This window comes from Dermacentor andersoni, chromosome 3 (genome assembly GCF_023375885.2).
Source record: "Dermacentor andersoni chromosome 3, qqDerAnde1_hic_scaffold, whole genome shotgun sequence".
Lineage (NCBI taxonomy): Eukaryota > Metazoa > Arthropoda > Arachnida > Ixodida > Ixodidae > Dermacentor > Dermacentor andersoni.
Window position 1 is genome coordinate 102,021,690 of NC_092816.1, and position 15,614 is coordinate 102,037,303.

A 15,614-nucleotide genomic window follows, 5' to 3' on the forward strand; every position below is an offset into this window, starting at 1 on the left:
CGTTGCATTTATCGCATGTTGTAGGAGTAGAGAACTTCGGGTTGAACTAGTCAATTAATAGCGGGTTCAGATAGGTTCTTGTTTGCAAGATCCTTAGCGTAATGGCCTGAGCTCTATTTAGTTTACTGTGCGGAGAGAGAAAGACCATGCGCCTATAGGTAGAAGGTGCTTGGTTAGCTTGCTGTATGTGAGGAGGTGGTCCCAGCATTTTGGAAGCTAAGCATCTTCTTGACATGTGGCTGCACGGTTGGCAAGTCCTCGTGCAGCATCGTGGGTAGATTCGTTGAGGTTAGAGGGACAACCGGTGATTTCTCCCATATGAGCAGGAAAGCAGATGATCGTGTGGGGCTTGACGACCTTTCCGGTCGAAAATTGCCAAGGTCTGTCTGGAGATAATTCCTTTGGCAAATGCTCGGATGGCTGCCTAGAATCGCTGTGGATCCTGGAGCTCTTCGGGTCTAAATGTGCCAATGTTATGGCTACCTGTTATGCAGTTTCCGGTTGTGTGGTGTGCGTGGAGGCCGAGTTGAAGACTTCACCTTTACTGTTCAGAAGGACCGCTGCGAAGGCTCGTCTAATGGACATAAATCCGCGGCGACAAAGGAGCATTGTTAGTTTTCTCTATTAAGGCTTTGGCTCTGGCTTGCCTTCTGCCCGCATTATGAATGGGGTGAACATTCCTTAGAACCGGCACGACTGCGATATTCTTCCGCAGAACTTTGGCAATTTCTTCGCGCTCAATATGTATTGCGGTAATTGATATACCAATCCGTTTGAGGATATGTCTTCCTGATCGCCTGATGGAGAGTCTAATGAACATGGCTCTTTCTTGTGCCTCGGCTATTTCCCCCAGTGTATTGTGCAGCCCTAGCTGCATGAGTCTTGCAGTTTCCGTGTGCACAGGTAGTTCAAGAGCTACCTTGATTACCTTCCTTATGAACGCATTCAGTTTGCCCCTTTCAGACTTCTGCCACTCGTGCATGGCTGCTACGTAGGCAAAGTGACATACCAAAAAGGCGTGAACTTGTCTGATTACGTTGTCTATTCCAAGCCCATGTAGGCGGTTAGTTATTCTTTTGATGAGCCTGATTGCGTTGTCAACTTTCTTAGCGATACGTACAATAGTTTGATCATTGGACCCGTTGACTCCTATCACCGAGCCTAGGACCCGGACGGAGTCCACCCTTACGATGACACTTCTCCTGATATAGAGCATTATGTCGGTCTTCCCAGGAGAAAGCGTTCCCCGGGTTTGCGGCCTCGCCTGTTAGGTCGGTATAGTAGGAACTCTGATTTCTTGGGTGAACATCGGAGTCCCATTGACGTGAGGTACTCGTCAATGACGTTTACGGCGTCTCGTAATCTTTGTTCTATTTTCGCGTCACTGCCTCTGATGGACGATATCGCGACACCATCCGCGTAAATGAAGCATTCTATGTCTTCGATGTCTTCAAGTTTTCTGGCGAGTCCCATCATGCAGACATAAAAAAAGAGTGGACGAGATGACCGCTCCTTGGGGTGTGCATCGGGTGCCTATATTCACTGTAATTGATGTTTGGTCCCCAGCCTTGAGCATATTCATCCTTCCACTGAAAAAGGCTCGGACATATTGATGAAAGTAACTACCCAGACCGAGGTTCGAAATGGTTTTTAGTATAAACCTATGGATGACTGAAGGCTTTCTCCATGTCTAGTCCCAGTATTGTTCTCCTTTCCCTGCTTTTGTGGCTCGTTATTTGGAGCACGGATTATTGTATAGATAGACATGGTCAGAAGGCGATCATCGTGTGAGGGTAAGGCTCGTGCTCTTCGAGGTACTGAGATAATCGATTCAGTATTGAATGTCACGCGACATTTCCCACGCACGGTATGAGTGAGATCGGTCGTAGATTGTCGAGGCCAGCGCTTTTCTCGATTTTGGGATTAAATTGATGTGGGCAGTCTTGCAATCGCCAGAAACATCACCGCTCCTCCGCATGTCATTAATTAGTTGTGTGAAGTACTCTATGGAGTTGCCCTCCAAATGGCGGGGCATCTTTGTTATCCTGTCGGGCCAGGAGCAGATATTCCGTTAAGATCGTGTAAAGCCGTCCTGACCTCTCCTACTATGAACTCAGCAACTAAAGTTGGGTTGCTTGTTCTCGTATATTTCAATCGAGGAGGGGGTGGCTGCTCCGTGTCCTCGACGGATCGGTGCCTATTCACTAGCTCTGCAGTAACTTCTGACTTGGATTAGTCATTCTGTGCCACGTGCAGGACTTTGCTTAATGTGTTTCATGGATGCGATATTGTGTTCGTTTCGTCAAGTAGGTGCTTCAGTAGATTCGCGGTCCCTCCTTTCCTATAAAGTGGGAAACCTCATCTCACTGTTGCTTAGAGGTGGTTTTGCAATGCTCCTGTATAGCTCGATTGATTTCAGGACTTTTCTTTCCCAGCCTACGGTTGAGTCTCTGAGCCTTCCATCGGTTGAGTAGGGATTGTTTAGCTTCTGTGAGGTGTGCGAATAGGCTGTCGGTCTAGTCGATCGGGAGATCCTTTAGCACCTCTTTAGTTGCGGTGCAAACGTCCTCCATTAGTTGTGTGGTTCATTGTTCCAAGCTGAGGCTGACTTCTCCAATCGCCATTTTCTTTCTGATTTTGCGGAATTCGTCCCAGTCTATGACCTGAAATTTGCATAGTTTCTTCTGCCTAATATGTAAGGTCGTCGATAATATGTTATGATCACTACTCAAGTCTTGGTGAAAGTTAGTCCAGGTGGGTTCCATAGCGTTCCGAATATAAGTGAGGTCAGATATTGTGTCTCGACATGTAGACGTACCGCGTAAAGTTGGCAATGCTGGGTCCATGATGAGCGTCAACTCTAGGTCGGCCGCTTTGCGCCGTGGACTCTCCTGTTTGTTTGTATTGTAGGGGTAACCCGTGCGTGGTAGGGGGCGTTATAGTATCCGGGAATAATTAGTGGCGAGTCTCGAGCTAGTTTGACTGCTTTAGTAAGTAGGGACTCGATTCTTTGTTTCAGATCTTTAGGGCTGCTGTAAACATTGAAAATAAGGATGCTTTCCAGACTACCAACTGAAATGTGTTCCGTCATGATGCATTCAGTCTTGTTACCAGTGATCTCTAGATCGTGGCTGTTGTGCGTAGCCATGTTACTAAATTGGGTTGAGGTACCTCTCCCCCCCCCCCCCCTTTACTCTTCATCCCCGAGCGATACCCGTGCAATGTGACTTTGGAGGCGAGCGTTTCTTGGCGTAGGATAACATGCGGTTTCTCAGGGTGGGATCAAATAAATTCCTGCAGACGCACCTGCAGCAATTTGTTGGTAGTCCTTGCAGCTTCGTTGCCACATTTGGAATTGACTAGTTTGCGCAGGCATCTTGCTTGGGCTTGAGTGTATTATTTAGTGTAGCGAGGCTGTTAGACATCATGCGTTGTACGAGAGGTTTAGCAGCATTGGGATCCAAAGGTGGGACCGCCGTATCGTTAAGATAAGCTTCGATCTTGAGGAAAGTATAGTTGGTGCGCTCTTCCATGGCTCCAATACCTTACTAGAAATGTATCAGCCTTTCGTGTATCTTCTTGACGCTCTGGCTGCGTGTTGTGAGCATTTCCCTGACTTCAGATCTCGCCCTCGCAGATGCTTGACAGAATGTTATGGCCCTCTTCTTGGCCGCGGGTGTCACCTTATCTCCCTCCACATTGGTAACGTCCATCGGTCAAGGGACTTCCGATTGCTCGCTATCTACTGCAAGTAAAGGGTGGCTGATTTCTCGCGGCTGTCTGATGGCTTCTTCTAATTTCTTTCATCTGCGTAATCGGCTTGTCTGTCAAGGTTCTTAGCATATCATTTCCTCTTTCTAGTTGCGCTATCCTATCATTTTCTACTCTGTTGTGAACATGCTCTGGAGTTCGCTCGCGCGCTACTTGTTACCTCGGACACTCGATCGGTCCAGATGGACTGCCGTTGACGATTTTATTTCCTGGGCTCGTAAGGTTCTCCATACGAATCGAAGCACATCTGCGCCCCGTTGGAAAAGAGACTTCCTCTAGCTTTGGATCGGCTCCTGGATGTCGAGCGTCCTCTGGTTATGCTACGACTCATGGAATGCGAGCGTCCCCTGGATCGAGGGCGCCTTTCCACTGCCGTTTCCGGGTTGGTGCGCGTGCTGCTAATTTGTTGTAGTCCTGCTTCCTCGTTGGCTCTTTCTCTTCTTCGTCTTCTGACAACGTGTGGCATCTGGAAACAGTCCTTGCAGGCTTTCTCGGCCGTCATGTGTGGTACTCCGCATAGGCCACATTTCGGTGAGCATTCGTGGGACTCCTCTGGGTTTGATGTACTACATCCTCTGCACGTTCACTCCTTGCGATCGGACACACACGCACGCGATGTCCCAGCTTGCCACATGCGGATCAAACGTCCACTTGCTTGCGGTAGAGAAAATATTCTCACCAAGGTCGGGCCATACCTTAAGAAGTTTGGTTCTTTAATGCCGTCGAAAAAGCGATGATGACGGTACCCGTGTTCGTAATCCTACTTGCTGCTAGGGCTAGCGGATAGATCCACCTGTATTCTGGAGGGTGAAAAAGAAGGTTATGGGGGTGTATAAATCTTCATGGTATGAAAACATGTATGGCATACCTGAATAATTCAAGCAGGCCTAGATGACTTTCTCACCGTCCCGCCTCAAAGAGAATGCCGTTAAATCATCACTATTAGTATCGTATCAACCATTTAAAACGCCATTTTACATGCGTGCCGCGTAGCGTTGATGCCTGCAAACCTTCCATTGCAATTCATGTATATTCCACCAAATGTCCCGACATGTAGCAGTTGCATACAGTAGTTGCATGATGCATGTAGCTGAACATGGTTAAGTCCGACAGACTAGGTGACTATTTGTCACTACCCCGTTTTAAAGGGGATGCTAATAAACGATATGTATCATCATCAACTCCCCGGGCCACGCATCAACGGATGGGACTTGTAGGCCACCTAGTCTGGATAACTGTGTTTACTCCTCGCAAGGCACGAACCAGTGCTGAGGAAGTGACTCGTAGAGCTACACGCGCTGCTGTATCGGACGCATCAGACTGCTGTACAGAGAGCCGCGCAAGCCACAGGTCGCCGTCGACGCCGGGCGGACAGTACCGATCGTTCTTGTGAAAACGGCTCGAAGAGACTTCGCCACGAAGACCCTGTAGTGCATGGTGCCAAAATTGAAACTCCGATGGAGCTTTTCCTTCAACTTAGGCGGTTACTGTCCTTCGTGTGCTGTGCAGGCCTGTAGCTTTTTCTATTTTATGCGGCGAACAAAACCCACAAACTGAGCAGAAGCAAAACACAGGCAGCCATGTTGCTTCTCCGCAATACCTCTCTTGCTCGTCTTTTGTAAGGCCCACAATTTATCTGGATTATCACATAGCTAGAAACACAGTTTAACACTGCTTTACCAAATGTTCTCAAAGATTTGAAGCTGTAACTAAGGAACACATTCATGTCTTTCAGTTGCTTTTCTGCCATTGCAGGATTTGCGTCCCACTTTTTTTCACCATCATGTGGTTCTACCTGCTGCCTCATTTCGTCACCGGACCGAACACGGAGGCGTTCTTTCAGCACTTTTATGATGAAATGGCACAACACTGGTGGCATCTGATTTTTCACATAAAAAACTTATTTGAACTGACCGTTCACGTGAGTTTTGGACGTGGTGTTTGCTAGGGGAAGTTTGAACCTAACACAATAACGGAAACAGTGTTAATGCACAGCATGCGTTCACTTGTGAGGGTGTGGTGGAAAACGTGTGCTGTGGTGGTCTTAGTACGTACAGACGAAGTCTGTTGCAGCGGGAATCTATCCTTCTATCTGGGATGTCAGGTTCCTCGAGCACGAGTTATTCAACTGAGGCAGATCATCAGACCAGTAAACACGAAACTATCTTTTCCTAAAACCCAAACTTAATATTTATTACGAGAAAAAAAATAAAAAAGAACAGCAAGTAGCGCACAAAAAGTACACAATAAAAACCACAGCTGGATGCGATTTTCCATGTAATGAATTCAAATCACTCATGGTCCGAAACAAGGAAAAAGAACTCGGGCATCGGAAGTCTTATTTACTCGGGTGGCGATGAGTCGACAGCAATTATCCTGGCGTTGATAGGGGTAGCAGCGTGGCGGGCAGTGGCAAACGAGGGACGCGGACGCGGGGTAGAGCCAACCTTGGACGTCTGAGTCTAAGGCCTAAGTCTAAGGCTAATGCTGTCGGAGTCCAAGGCCATCCAAGTGCGACCGCTACAGCTGAGCGGCGCCAGTATCGGTTCTTTGCCTCGCGGGGTCCACGCGGGCGCCTTTCACCAGAGTCGCTCCAAGCCTCTGGTCACCTCTAGTCGCCTCCAGGCAACCTCCGCTCTCCGCATGGTGGCTCAGGATCAGGGCCAAGATCAAGATCAGCACCCACATTAGCAGGTACTGCCCGAACAGCCAAATCCTACGACCGGCGATCTCTCCATGGACAGCCGGGGCCGTCCCGGTCCTGTAGAGGCTCCCGGGTTAGTTTTTAGATCCCGACGACACCGGCGCCAACGCCAGCGATCTTCGAGCCCTGTTCCCGAACGATCTCTTCTCCCCGCATTCCAGTATGTCGTAATTATGTCTCCTGGTTCTTCATCCGGCTGGTTTCGTGCCGCCCCCTGATTGGGTGATGCTCTTTCCCCTCGTCCGACAGCTCGTACCACCACTCGCCAACATCGTTTTCTTTGTCGGCCACTCGAGGCTGTCTTGAACAGCCGCGGTTCCGCAGTGTTATGTCGCCACATTTCCAACTGTCTTCAGCAGACACCGCATTTTCAACCATAACGCTTCCACTCATTATAGATATCTTGCACTTGACTTAGTGCATGTGAAAGTGCGGTATAGACTCATATTTTTTCTATCTCTCTTTTTCACTCCCCACTCCCCTCCCTACGTGTAGGGTAGCAAACAATACTCAGTATTGTTAACCTCCCTGCCTTTCATTCTCACATTTTCTCTCTCTCTTCCACTCACTCATTACACATGCCAACCACCTTCTACATTGTCTTAGAGAATATTGCAATGGCTGTAAATTGTTATTCAGGAGGCACCAATAATCGCGTTATCTGTAATGTTACCCGGAAACGATTTCGCCGGTTGTGCAGAAATGCGTTGAATCGGTAAGGTGTGTTCTTCAGATCACGAAGAGACATGTTCAAGCACACTGTGTGAAGTGTGTAATTTATTATAGAGTTTGAAAAACATTGTATTGCTAATGATGGCAGTGGCGCCGCTTCCCGAGTTTCAAGCTGCGTCTGCCTATTCCGCAGTTTTTAGCCCATTCTGCGTAGAGTAGGCAAGTGAACGATCCGATTGGCTTCCACCTGACGTCATCGGGAGCATCGGAAACTTGCCGCTCCATGAAGCGTAATTTAATAGCGTAGGTGTGCGGCGTTTTTGCGTACCTTTCATAATACATACACAAACACAATAATTGAAACGTTTCTCCAAACTAGTATCGCACTTTCACCCGAGCACACGGGTCGTTTGCTACAGTTCTGGCGAGGGGCGCCGTTAGGCAACACAAACATGAATTACACCACTGCTGTATTGCCCTCGTCTTACGCTGCCGGTTTGTACCGGAATTAAGCGGCACGGCCGGCACATTGTAGAAGACGTGGATGCACGTACATGTCAACTCAGCAGTCACCTCTATGTTAAAAATAAAATACTCTTTTAGCGGCAACTGCAGGCTGTCGCATTGTTCAGAGAGATAAGCTCTGTGTATAATTTCCCAAGAATTATATTGAAATGACATCGTAAGCCGAGAAAGAAAGCTTTGCGTAGGTAATTCGACCTGTCTAATAACGTGTCAGAAAAGAAAATACATCAGAGAGCCGCTCTCACGACTGGAACTTAACTGTAGGAGTGAAGCCTCTGCCTTCTACACACAAAGAATGTGGGTTCGATTCGCGGTGTTGTTATGCTTTTTTCACCTTAAATATCTCCTTCTTTTGCTTATGTTTAGGGAAACGTTAAAATTAGCTATTTTCCTAACATGCAGGAGTGAGCGACAGTTTTGGCAAAGCTGTGGCTGCGCTTGCAATTGCAACTCACGGCTTCAAAGAAACTCTCTGAGCGTACTTTAGAGAACATTGAAAACGTGCGTATTAGATATTTACTTGTTATTTCACTATTGCCAAACCGAAATGAGACGGCTAACAACTAACTTATAGTTATAACGATGGATATACGCTCTTTTTGCTTCATTTGGCAAGGTATAATGTACACTGAAAGCGAAGCTTCCATGGAAGCCCAAATGTTAAGAAAGGGGAGGCTCGTTGCTGCGGTCGCCATCTACGTATGGGGGGGGGGGGGGGGGGGGGACAAAGAATACCAAGCAAAAATGAAAAAAGTTTCTTCCCAACCGCAAATAGCAGTGACGTCAAAATCTTATTGCAAGCACGGGGAAAGCGGGAGATGGAAATTTAAGACGATGAGCAAAACGTGAACAAGGTGAAAGCTGGAGCCAACGTTTCGACAAGTGGACTTGTCTTCTTCAAGGGGACATATGCTTTCCTCCCCTTGGTATATATAGGAGCGGTTCTTCTAAAAGGGAGAGGGCGTAAGGCGGGTGGCTGCGGCAACGAGCGAAGGTGCGTTAGCGTGTCGCATTGAAAATAAAGGAGCGCTGTGCAGAAGGCCAGGGACAAGGCCGTCTGTCAATCACGTGTCAACACCCGTGTGTCAGCCGGCGCTCTAACGGCGTGGGCAGCAGTCCTCTATTACCTGTTTCACTGGTGGTCGTAGCCTATCGCGTCTCTCAGAGAGATATAGACAATATTAGTTTAGCGTACGCAACTCATAGCGTACGCTATACGCTAAGTGTAGCGTACGCCAAGCAGCGCACGTTTTCTACAATTTTCGTTGGCCGGCGATATCTTCGGATCTCAGAGGCCATATGTCATCGTTGCGGCTATTTCCCGCCTGTAGTGATAGGTGGAATTGACGTCTCGAATGTTTCTTTCGTTAGGCTTCGACTCGTTGGAAACGAGAAGCGATCTCGAAAACACAACGAGGTTATCCATAATACTCTGTCGTCGAAGCACCCTGAGACTAAGCGAAAGCCGTTTACACGATCATTTGCTACGAACGAAGTGCATTTTACAAAAGCAACGCCAGATTCAATTCGAAGCGGGCAGGCGGGACCACCGCCATGTTTCACGCAAACTCTGCAAACCATGCAAAAACGCTAACGCTAACTCGTTTGCGTTGCGCACGCCCGCTATAGCCGCTATTTCGTTTAGCGTTCAGCGCAAGCGCAGTGACGACCCGCTATTTTTTAGTGTACGCAAATGTATAGCGTGCGCTATACTAAAACTGTCTAATAGAAGGAGCGGCAGAACCCGGTGCTCGTAAAAAAAAAATACTGCAGTGGTATAAATAAAAAAATAAAAAAACAACAGAAAGAAGAATAAGGAATAAAACAGGAAAAAAAAAACGCTAATAAATCAAATGAAGTGTTGTTGGCAATAGCACGAAATTTAGCATAGCGAATAGATTCTAAAGCGCCCTTTCAAACGTTTATGCCTATTGGTTGCATTCTCTTGAACTTGTGGATAAGGTACAGTTCTCTGTATTTTATTTCTCGTTAAGAACGAAAATTTTTCTGTAAGATGTAGAGTTTAAGTTCATCAATGTTACGACCTGATCGATTGAAATGCTCCGCGACGGCTTTGGAAATATCTTTACCTCTGTCCGCACGATGTCCGTTTCATATGACGTTCATTGATTGTCCTGTTTCACTGATATATTGTTTCTCACAGAAGGAACATTCAAGCATATAAATTGCATCCGAACTTGTATAAGTGAAGCTAGATTGGACTTCGTGTGTGTAAATATTCGCGGTGCCTTGAAGGTGCCTGCAGGTTTTGCACCTGGGGCAACAACATGGTTTTATTGCGGGGGATTGCTGTTGGCTGACTGTTGCATGCACTAACATCTCTTTAGAGTTCCTGTTGCGACGATAGGTAACCCTAGGTACATGCGGGAGCAGTCGTGACTTGATAATATTGGGTGGTATTTTCGTAAGATCTTGATTATGTTTGGGAGTGCATTAGAATATTTTATTATAAAGGCCAGCGGTTTGTCAGATTCTTGCGTAGGCTTTTTCTTCGCCAATTCCGACTGTCTCTCTTATCTTGACGCGACATCATAAGCTCTATCTAGAGCAACTTGGGCATAGTTCGTTTCTGACAGCATTGTTTTAAGGTAATTTAGGTGGTGACTGTAATCGTGGTCATAACTGCAGATTCTTCTTAGTCGTTTCGCTTGACCGACAAAAATTCCTTGCTTGCAGTGTCGCGGGAGTTCACTGTTCTAGTCGAAATATTACTGGCTGTCCGTAGGCTTCCGATAAACTGTCGTTCTCTGTTTACCGTTTTGTATGTGGACCGTCGTGTAGAGGAAGTTGATCTGACTGGGAGAGTGGTGAGCAGTAAATTTAATACTCGGGTGAAAACGATTGAAATGGCTAATTAAGTCGGCGAACGTGCTTGTGCCGTGTTCCCATATTATAAATATGTCGTCAATGTAACGAATACAGGTGTGGGGTTTTAAAGGGTACGATTTCAACAGGTGTACTTCAACCTGTCCCATGAAAATGTTCCCATACGTGCGAGAGAATGGCGTTCCCATGCCAGTGCCGAAAATTTGCAGGTAGTGAATAGAATCGGATTCGAAATAGTTGAGCGTGAGAACTAACTCAAGGAGCAACAGGTAAAATTCAGAAGCGTGCGCTTGGGGATTGATTGCGAGGGATTTAGAGACTGCTTCAATTCCTTCACTCATGGGTATGTTGGTGTAAAGGGCAGAAATATCCAAATGGAATTGAATAGCGCGGTGGGAAAGGATTTTGTTGACGTTGATGCCGTCAATAATTCGAAAGAAGTGCGGCGTGTCTCGAACAAAAGATAGGAGGGTGGTGGGGATGTTTGACAGGGAGTGATTTAAGAATTTAGATAGTGACTCAGTAGGTGTATTGTTATTAGACACAACAGGCCGATTTGGGGTTCTTGCTGTAAATATTTCTTCTACCCGAGATTTATGTATTTTAGGAAGAAGATAAAAGCGGCTTGGTTTTTTGTTTTTGGCATCGTGAAGCGATATTCGATTGCGTGATTAGTTCCTTGGACAGGAGCTCCACTATTGTGTTTTTCACAGTATTGCAGTAATATGAAGTTGGGTTAGAGTCGAGTTTTCTGTAATGTATGAGATTGCTCAGTTGTTTGGAGGCCTCATTCTTGTACTTTTCTATAGGCCACAGTACGATAGTGCCGCCTGTGTCTGCTGTTTTTATTTCAACATTATTCCTTTTCGCAAGTTCTTTAAGCATCTGGTGGTGAGCAGCGGGACGAGTTCTTGCGTTTACAGCAATGCCGCGCTGACTCAAGAATTTCCTTTGATATCAGCATTACGTATAAATCTAGGTCTGGAAACTGTTCGGTTTCCGGTGTCCACGTGTTAGGTGGTCTAAGAGAGTCTATCTTGTTCTCCTACGTCTGGCCTACCGAAAAAGAACTCCTTGATGCGCATGAGCCTTGAAAACTCTGTTATATCTTTGTGAAGTGCGTATTCGTTCACTGCGTTGTTCTTCGGATAAAACGTTAGACCACGTTTCAGGAGATCAACTTCCTCGGGACTTAGACTCTGGAATATCTCTACTACATGGCTGCAGTGCTCTGGATGCTCGCCTGTAGGCCTATCGGGGGAGCTACGTGCTGCAGGGTGTTGCAAATGGGTAGCAAGCCCCAAGGGTAGCGTTGGCCTGGCGGCCTGGGGCACAACTGGAAGCATCCGAAGGTCCTGGCAAAGCATGAGTCGACTGCTAACAGAACAACTTGTCTATTCTAGCATCGCAAAAGAGCGGCCGGTCATGTCGACCGAAGTGGAGAGACGGGAGAGCACGTTACTCGACGGAAGAAATCGGAGCCTCTCTCTTGGCGTCCGGGGGCAGCTGCTTTTATACTCTCGGAGTTGAGGGCAAGAAGGAACGCCTCGATAGAGGCGCACGTGACGGCGCCGCTCGGGCACGTTGAGACGAGTAGGTGGCGCATCCGCCGGGCCGGCGCCGGTCAGACCTCCTCGCTTCACTGTTGGGGGAGCTCCTCTCCCCGGCTGCCGCGCTTTGACAAGCGTGGGCACCAACATGCACACACACGCACACACGCACACGAAGACACGTGGCATTGAAACATGCCTGGACGCGCTTGGCGGGGAGGCGTTGCGGCAGCGCTGAAGGCGGCCATTTCTGGGAGAGATGGTCTGCAGCCATTGGAGAGGGCAGTGATCCGTCTCAATGATAAACCTCGAGCCGGCTATCTAGCATTACAATTTCTGAACGGCCCACAAGAGACACGCACACTCTTTCTCGGTGGCGCTGTACGCCTGCTCACGACTGGTCAGCTTACGATTAGCATACAGGACGGGGTGTTCCACTTCTCCATTTTCCCGTTGGCACAGTACAACGCCTCCGCTGACAGCCTGTACTTCTTTAGCAGACTCGATTTCACTTTGTCGAAATCCTCTGCCTCCTCTCTCTTCAAGCGAGCGACTACGTCGGCCGCCTCGCCGGGTAACAAAGTGAGCAAGCGCTGTGGCCACGTTTCCCGAGAGAACCCCTGCTTCTCGCACGTTCGCTCAAAGTTAACCAGGAACAAACCAATGTCCTCTCCAAGCATAAACGGCCGCATCAGGTCAGTCATTTTGAACGATACTCGTTCTCCTGCACCGTGTGCCTCACTTCCATTACGAGCGCGTTCCATCTCTACCTCGAGACGCTTCATTTCCAAAGCGTGTTGACGGTCGCGCTCTTCTTTTTCTTTCTCTTTTTGTTCTTTTCGTTCGCGCTCATCTTTCTCTTTCTGTTCTTTAAGTTCGCGCTCGTGTTTCTCTTTTTGCTCTTTTCGTTCGCGCTCCTGTCTTTTTGCCGTCTCCCTCTCCTCAATGGTCTCAAGGCATTCCGACAGCTCGTCATCCTCAGCTTCTAACTCAAGAATAGCCCTTAGCAGTTCTGGTTTTCTGAGTTTGTCTGAGACATCCAGACCCAACTCTCTTGCAAGCTCCAGCAATTTCGGTTTGCGCAACGACTTCCAATCCATGGCTGCTCTGAATGCTGCTTTCTCTACTGCCTACTATTGTCTTGCCGCAAACTAACCCGGCAGCAACGACAATCACAATTACCAGCTCTGTTTCTGACACTAACAAAAGCCTGGCAAAACTCAGAAGAAGAAAGTCCCGCACTCACCAAACCTCGCAGCCAAGAATTCAGCGCAGTCGTTCCGCTGCAGGCAACCAGTCATCACACAGGGCTCGTTGCACTGCTCCCGGATGGTCTTTGTGCTGCTCAGCATACAGTCAACCGCATATCTTCGCTGCTGGCCTCCGTTGTCGCGATCCCACCGCTGCCACCAGTTGTTGCAAATGTGTAGCAAGCCCCAAGGGTAGCGTTGGCCTGGCGGCCTGGGGCACAACTGGAAGCATCCGAAGGTCCCGGCAAAGCATGAGTCGACTGCTAACAGAACAACTTGTTTATTCTAGCATCGCAAAAGAGCGGCCGGTCATGTCGACCGAAGTGGAGAGACGGGAGAGCACGTTACCCGATGGAAGAAATCGGAGCTTCTCTTGGCGTCCGGGGGCAGCTGCTTTTATACTCTCGGAGTTGAGGGCAAGAAGGAACGCCTCGATAGAGGCGCACGTGACGGCGCCGCTCGGGCACGTTGAGACGAGTAGGTGACGCATCCGCCGGGCCGGCGCCGGTCAGACCTCCTCGCTTCACAGTTGGGGGAGCTCCTCTCCCCGGCTGCCGCGATTTGACAAGCGTGGGCACCAACATGCACACACACACACGCGCACACGAAGACACGTGGCATTGAAACGTGCCTGGACGCGCTTGGCGGGGAGGCGTTGCGGCAGCGCTGAACGGGCCAAAATGTCCGCCGCTTTGAATGAAGCCCCGGCGTCCGTTGCATCCGCGCCGGCTATACCGCGCGTCGTAGGCGAAACGTAACAAAGGGTTGCATTAGTTTTGTTGGGTGGATCTGCAGCTTTAATATCCCTTTGTGCTGGTATTTATCTAGTGATTTTCCCTCTCTAGTTTGGACAAATTGTTCAAGTCTCAGTATATCGGTGAAACGGGACAATCAATGAACGTCACATTAAACGGACATCGCGCGTACACAGCGAAAGATCTTCCCAAAGCCGTCGCCGAGCATTTCAACCAACCAGGCCGTAATTTTGATGAACTTGAACTCGTACAACTTACATTCCAATTTCCGTTATGAACGGGAAAGAAAACACAGATAATCGTCCCTTATTCATAAGTTTAACACATTGCAACCAACAGGCATAAACGTTTCAAAGGGAGCTTTAAAATCTAGTTGCTATGCTAAATTTGATGCTATGGGCAACAACACTTACCTTGATTTCTAAGCTTTTTTTTCTTTTTTTCTTTCTTGTTCTTGCTTCTTCTTTCCGTTTTTTTCCTTTATTTATTTATTTATACCATTTATATCAATCAGCACCGGTTTCTGCCGTTGCTTCTATTATCTCTTTGAGAGACACGATAGCCTACGACCACCAGTGAAACAGGTAATAGAGGGCTGCTGTGCACGGTGTTGACACGCCGGCTGACACACAGGCGTTGACACGTGATTGACAGACGGCCTTGTCCATGGCCTTCTGCACAGCACTCCTTTATTCTCAATTCGACACGCTAACACTCCTTCGCTCGTTGCCGCAGCCACCCGCTTTGCGACCTTTTCGCCTTAGAACCCCAGCTGTATACACTGTGGCGAGGAAAGCACATGTCGCCTTGAAGGAAGAAGTCCACTTGTCGAAACGTTGGCTCCTGCTTTCACATTGTTCACGTTTTGCTCATCGTGAAGGTCTTATGTTGCTTCCCACACATTTTTGAATTTCTTTATCCTGCGACATTTCCACCGCTACGTCAGCAGTTATTTTTCTTTGGAGCTGAGGCGCGATCATGTCATTAATTTATACGACCGGCGTGTTTCTTAATGTAACCATAATTAGGCTGTTATTCACGGCAATTTCTCCAGGAGGTTCCTTAGGAAAGTAACCGAATAAGATGAAAAAAAAATGAGAGTGGTAGAGAAGTTTAAAATGCAACCTCACTTTTATTCGTCTAGAATAATGCAGCCAATATAAGTTAAAAAACATGTTTCAATGGATCAAAAATGCCATGACATGGACGGAGTCGTAATGTATAGCAACACATGCGAAACATTTTTTACCGTATCACTCGCAATTCATATCGAACAGTTATAAAACAAGGAAACATTACCCCACAAACATTCGACTTGCTACTTTTGTTGCTCGTCGGACACTCACAGGCTGTGTTACGGATAGTGAACAAACATAGCGCGAAGTTTCTTTGCCGAGCGTGAAGTTGTACACTAACGAAAAGCGTCCGCTCACACCTTTAGCCAGTTGCCGTGCGCTATAGGTCACGAAAAATTTGAAGTGCATGACACGCTTTGACCGTACACCCAAGGAAATAAATAAAGGAAAGCTCGGATGAAACC

The 15,614-nt window shown here is 47.8% G+C and overlaps 1 protein-coding gene across 1 annotated transcript in view; it reads left to right on the top strand.

The window, feature by feature from the left end:
- The window catches only part of LOC129387327 (nose resistant to fluoxetine protein 6-like), a 68,911-nt gene that overhangs the window by 22,814 nt on the left and 30,483 nt on the right, over nt 1–15,614 (top strand). The window contains exon 10 of the mRNA XM_055076251.1: nt 5,527–5,692. Coding sequence (XP_054932226.1) covers nt 5,527–5,692 — 166 coding nt within the window. The remainder of the gene's footprint in view (nt 1–5,526; nt 5,693–15,614) is intronic.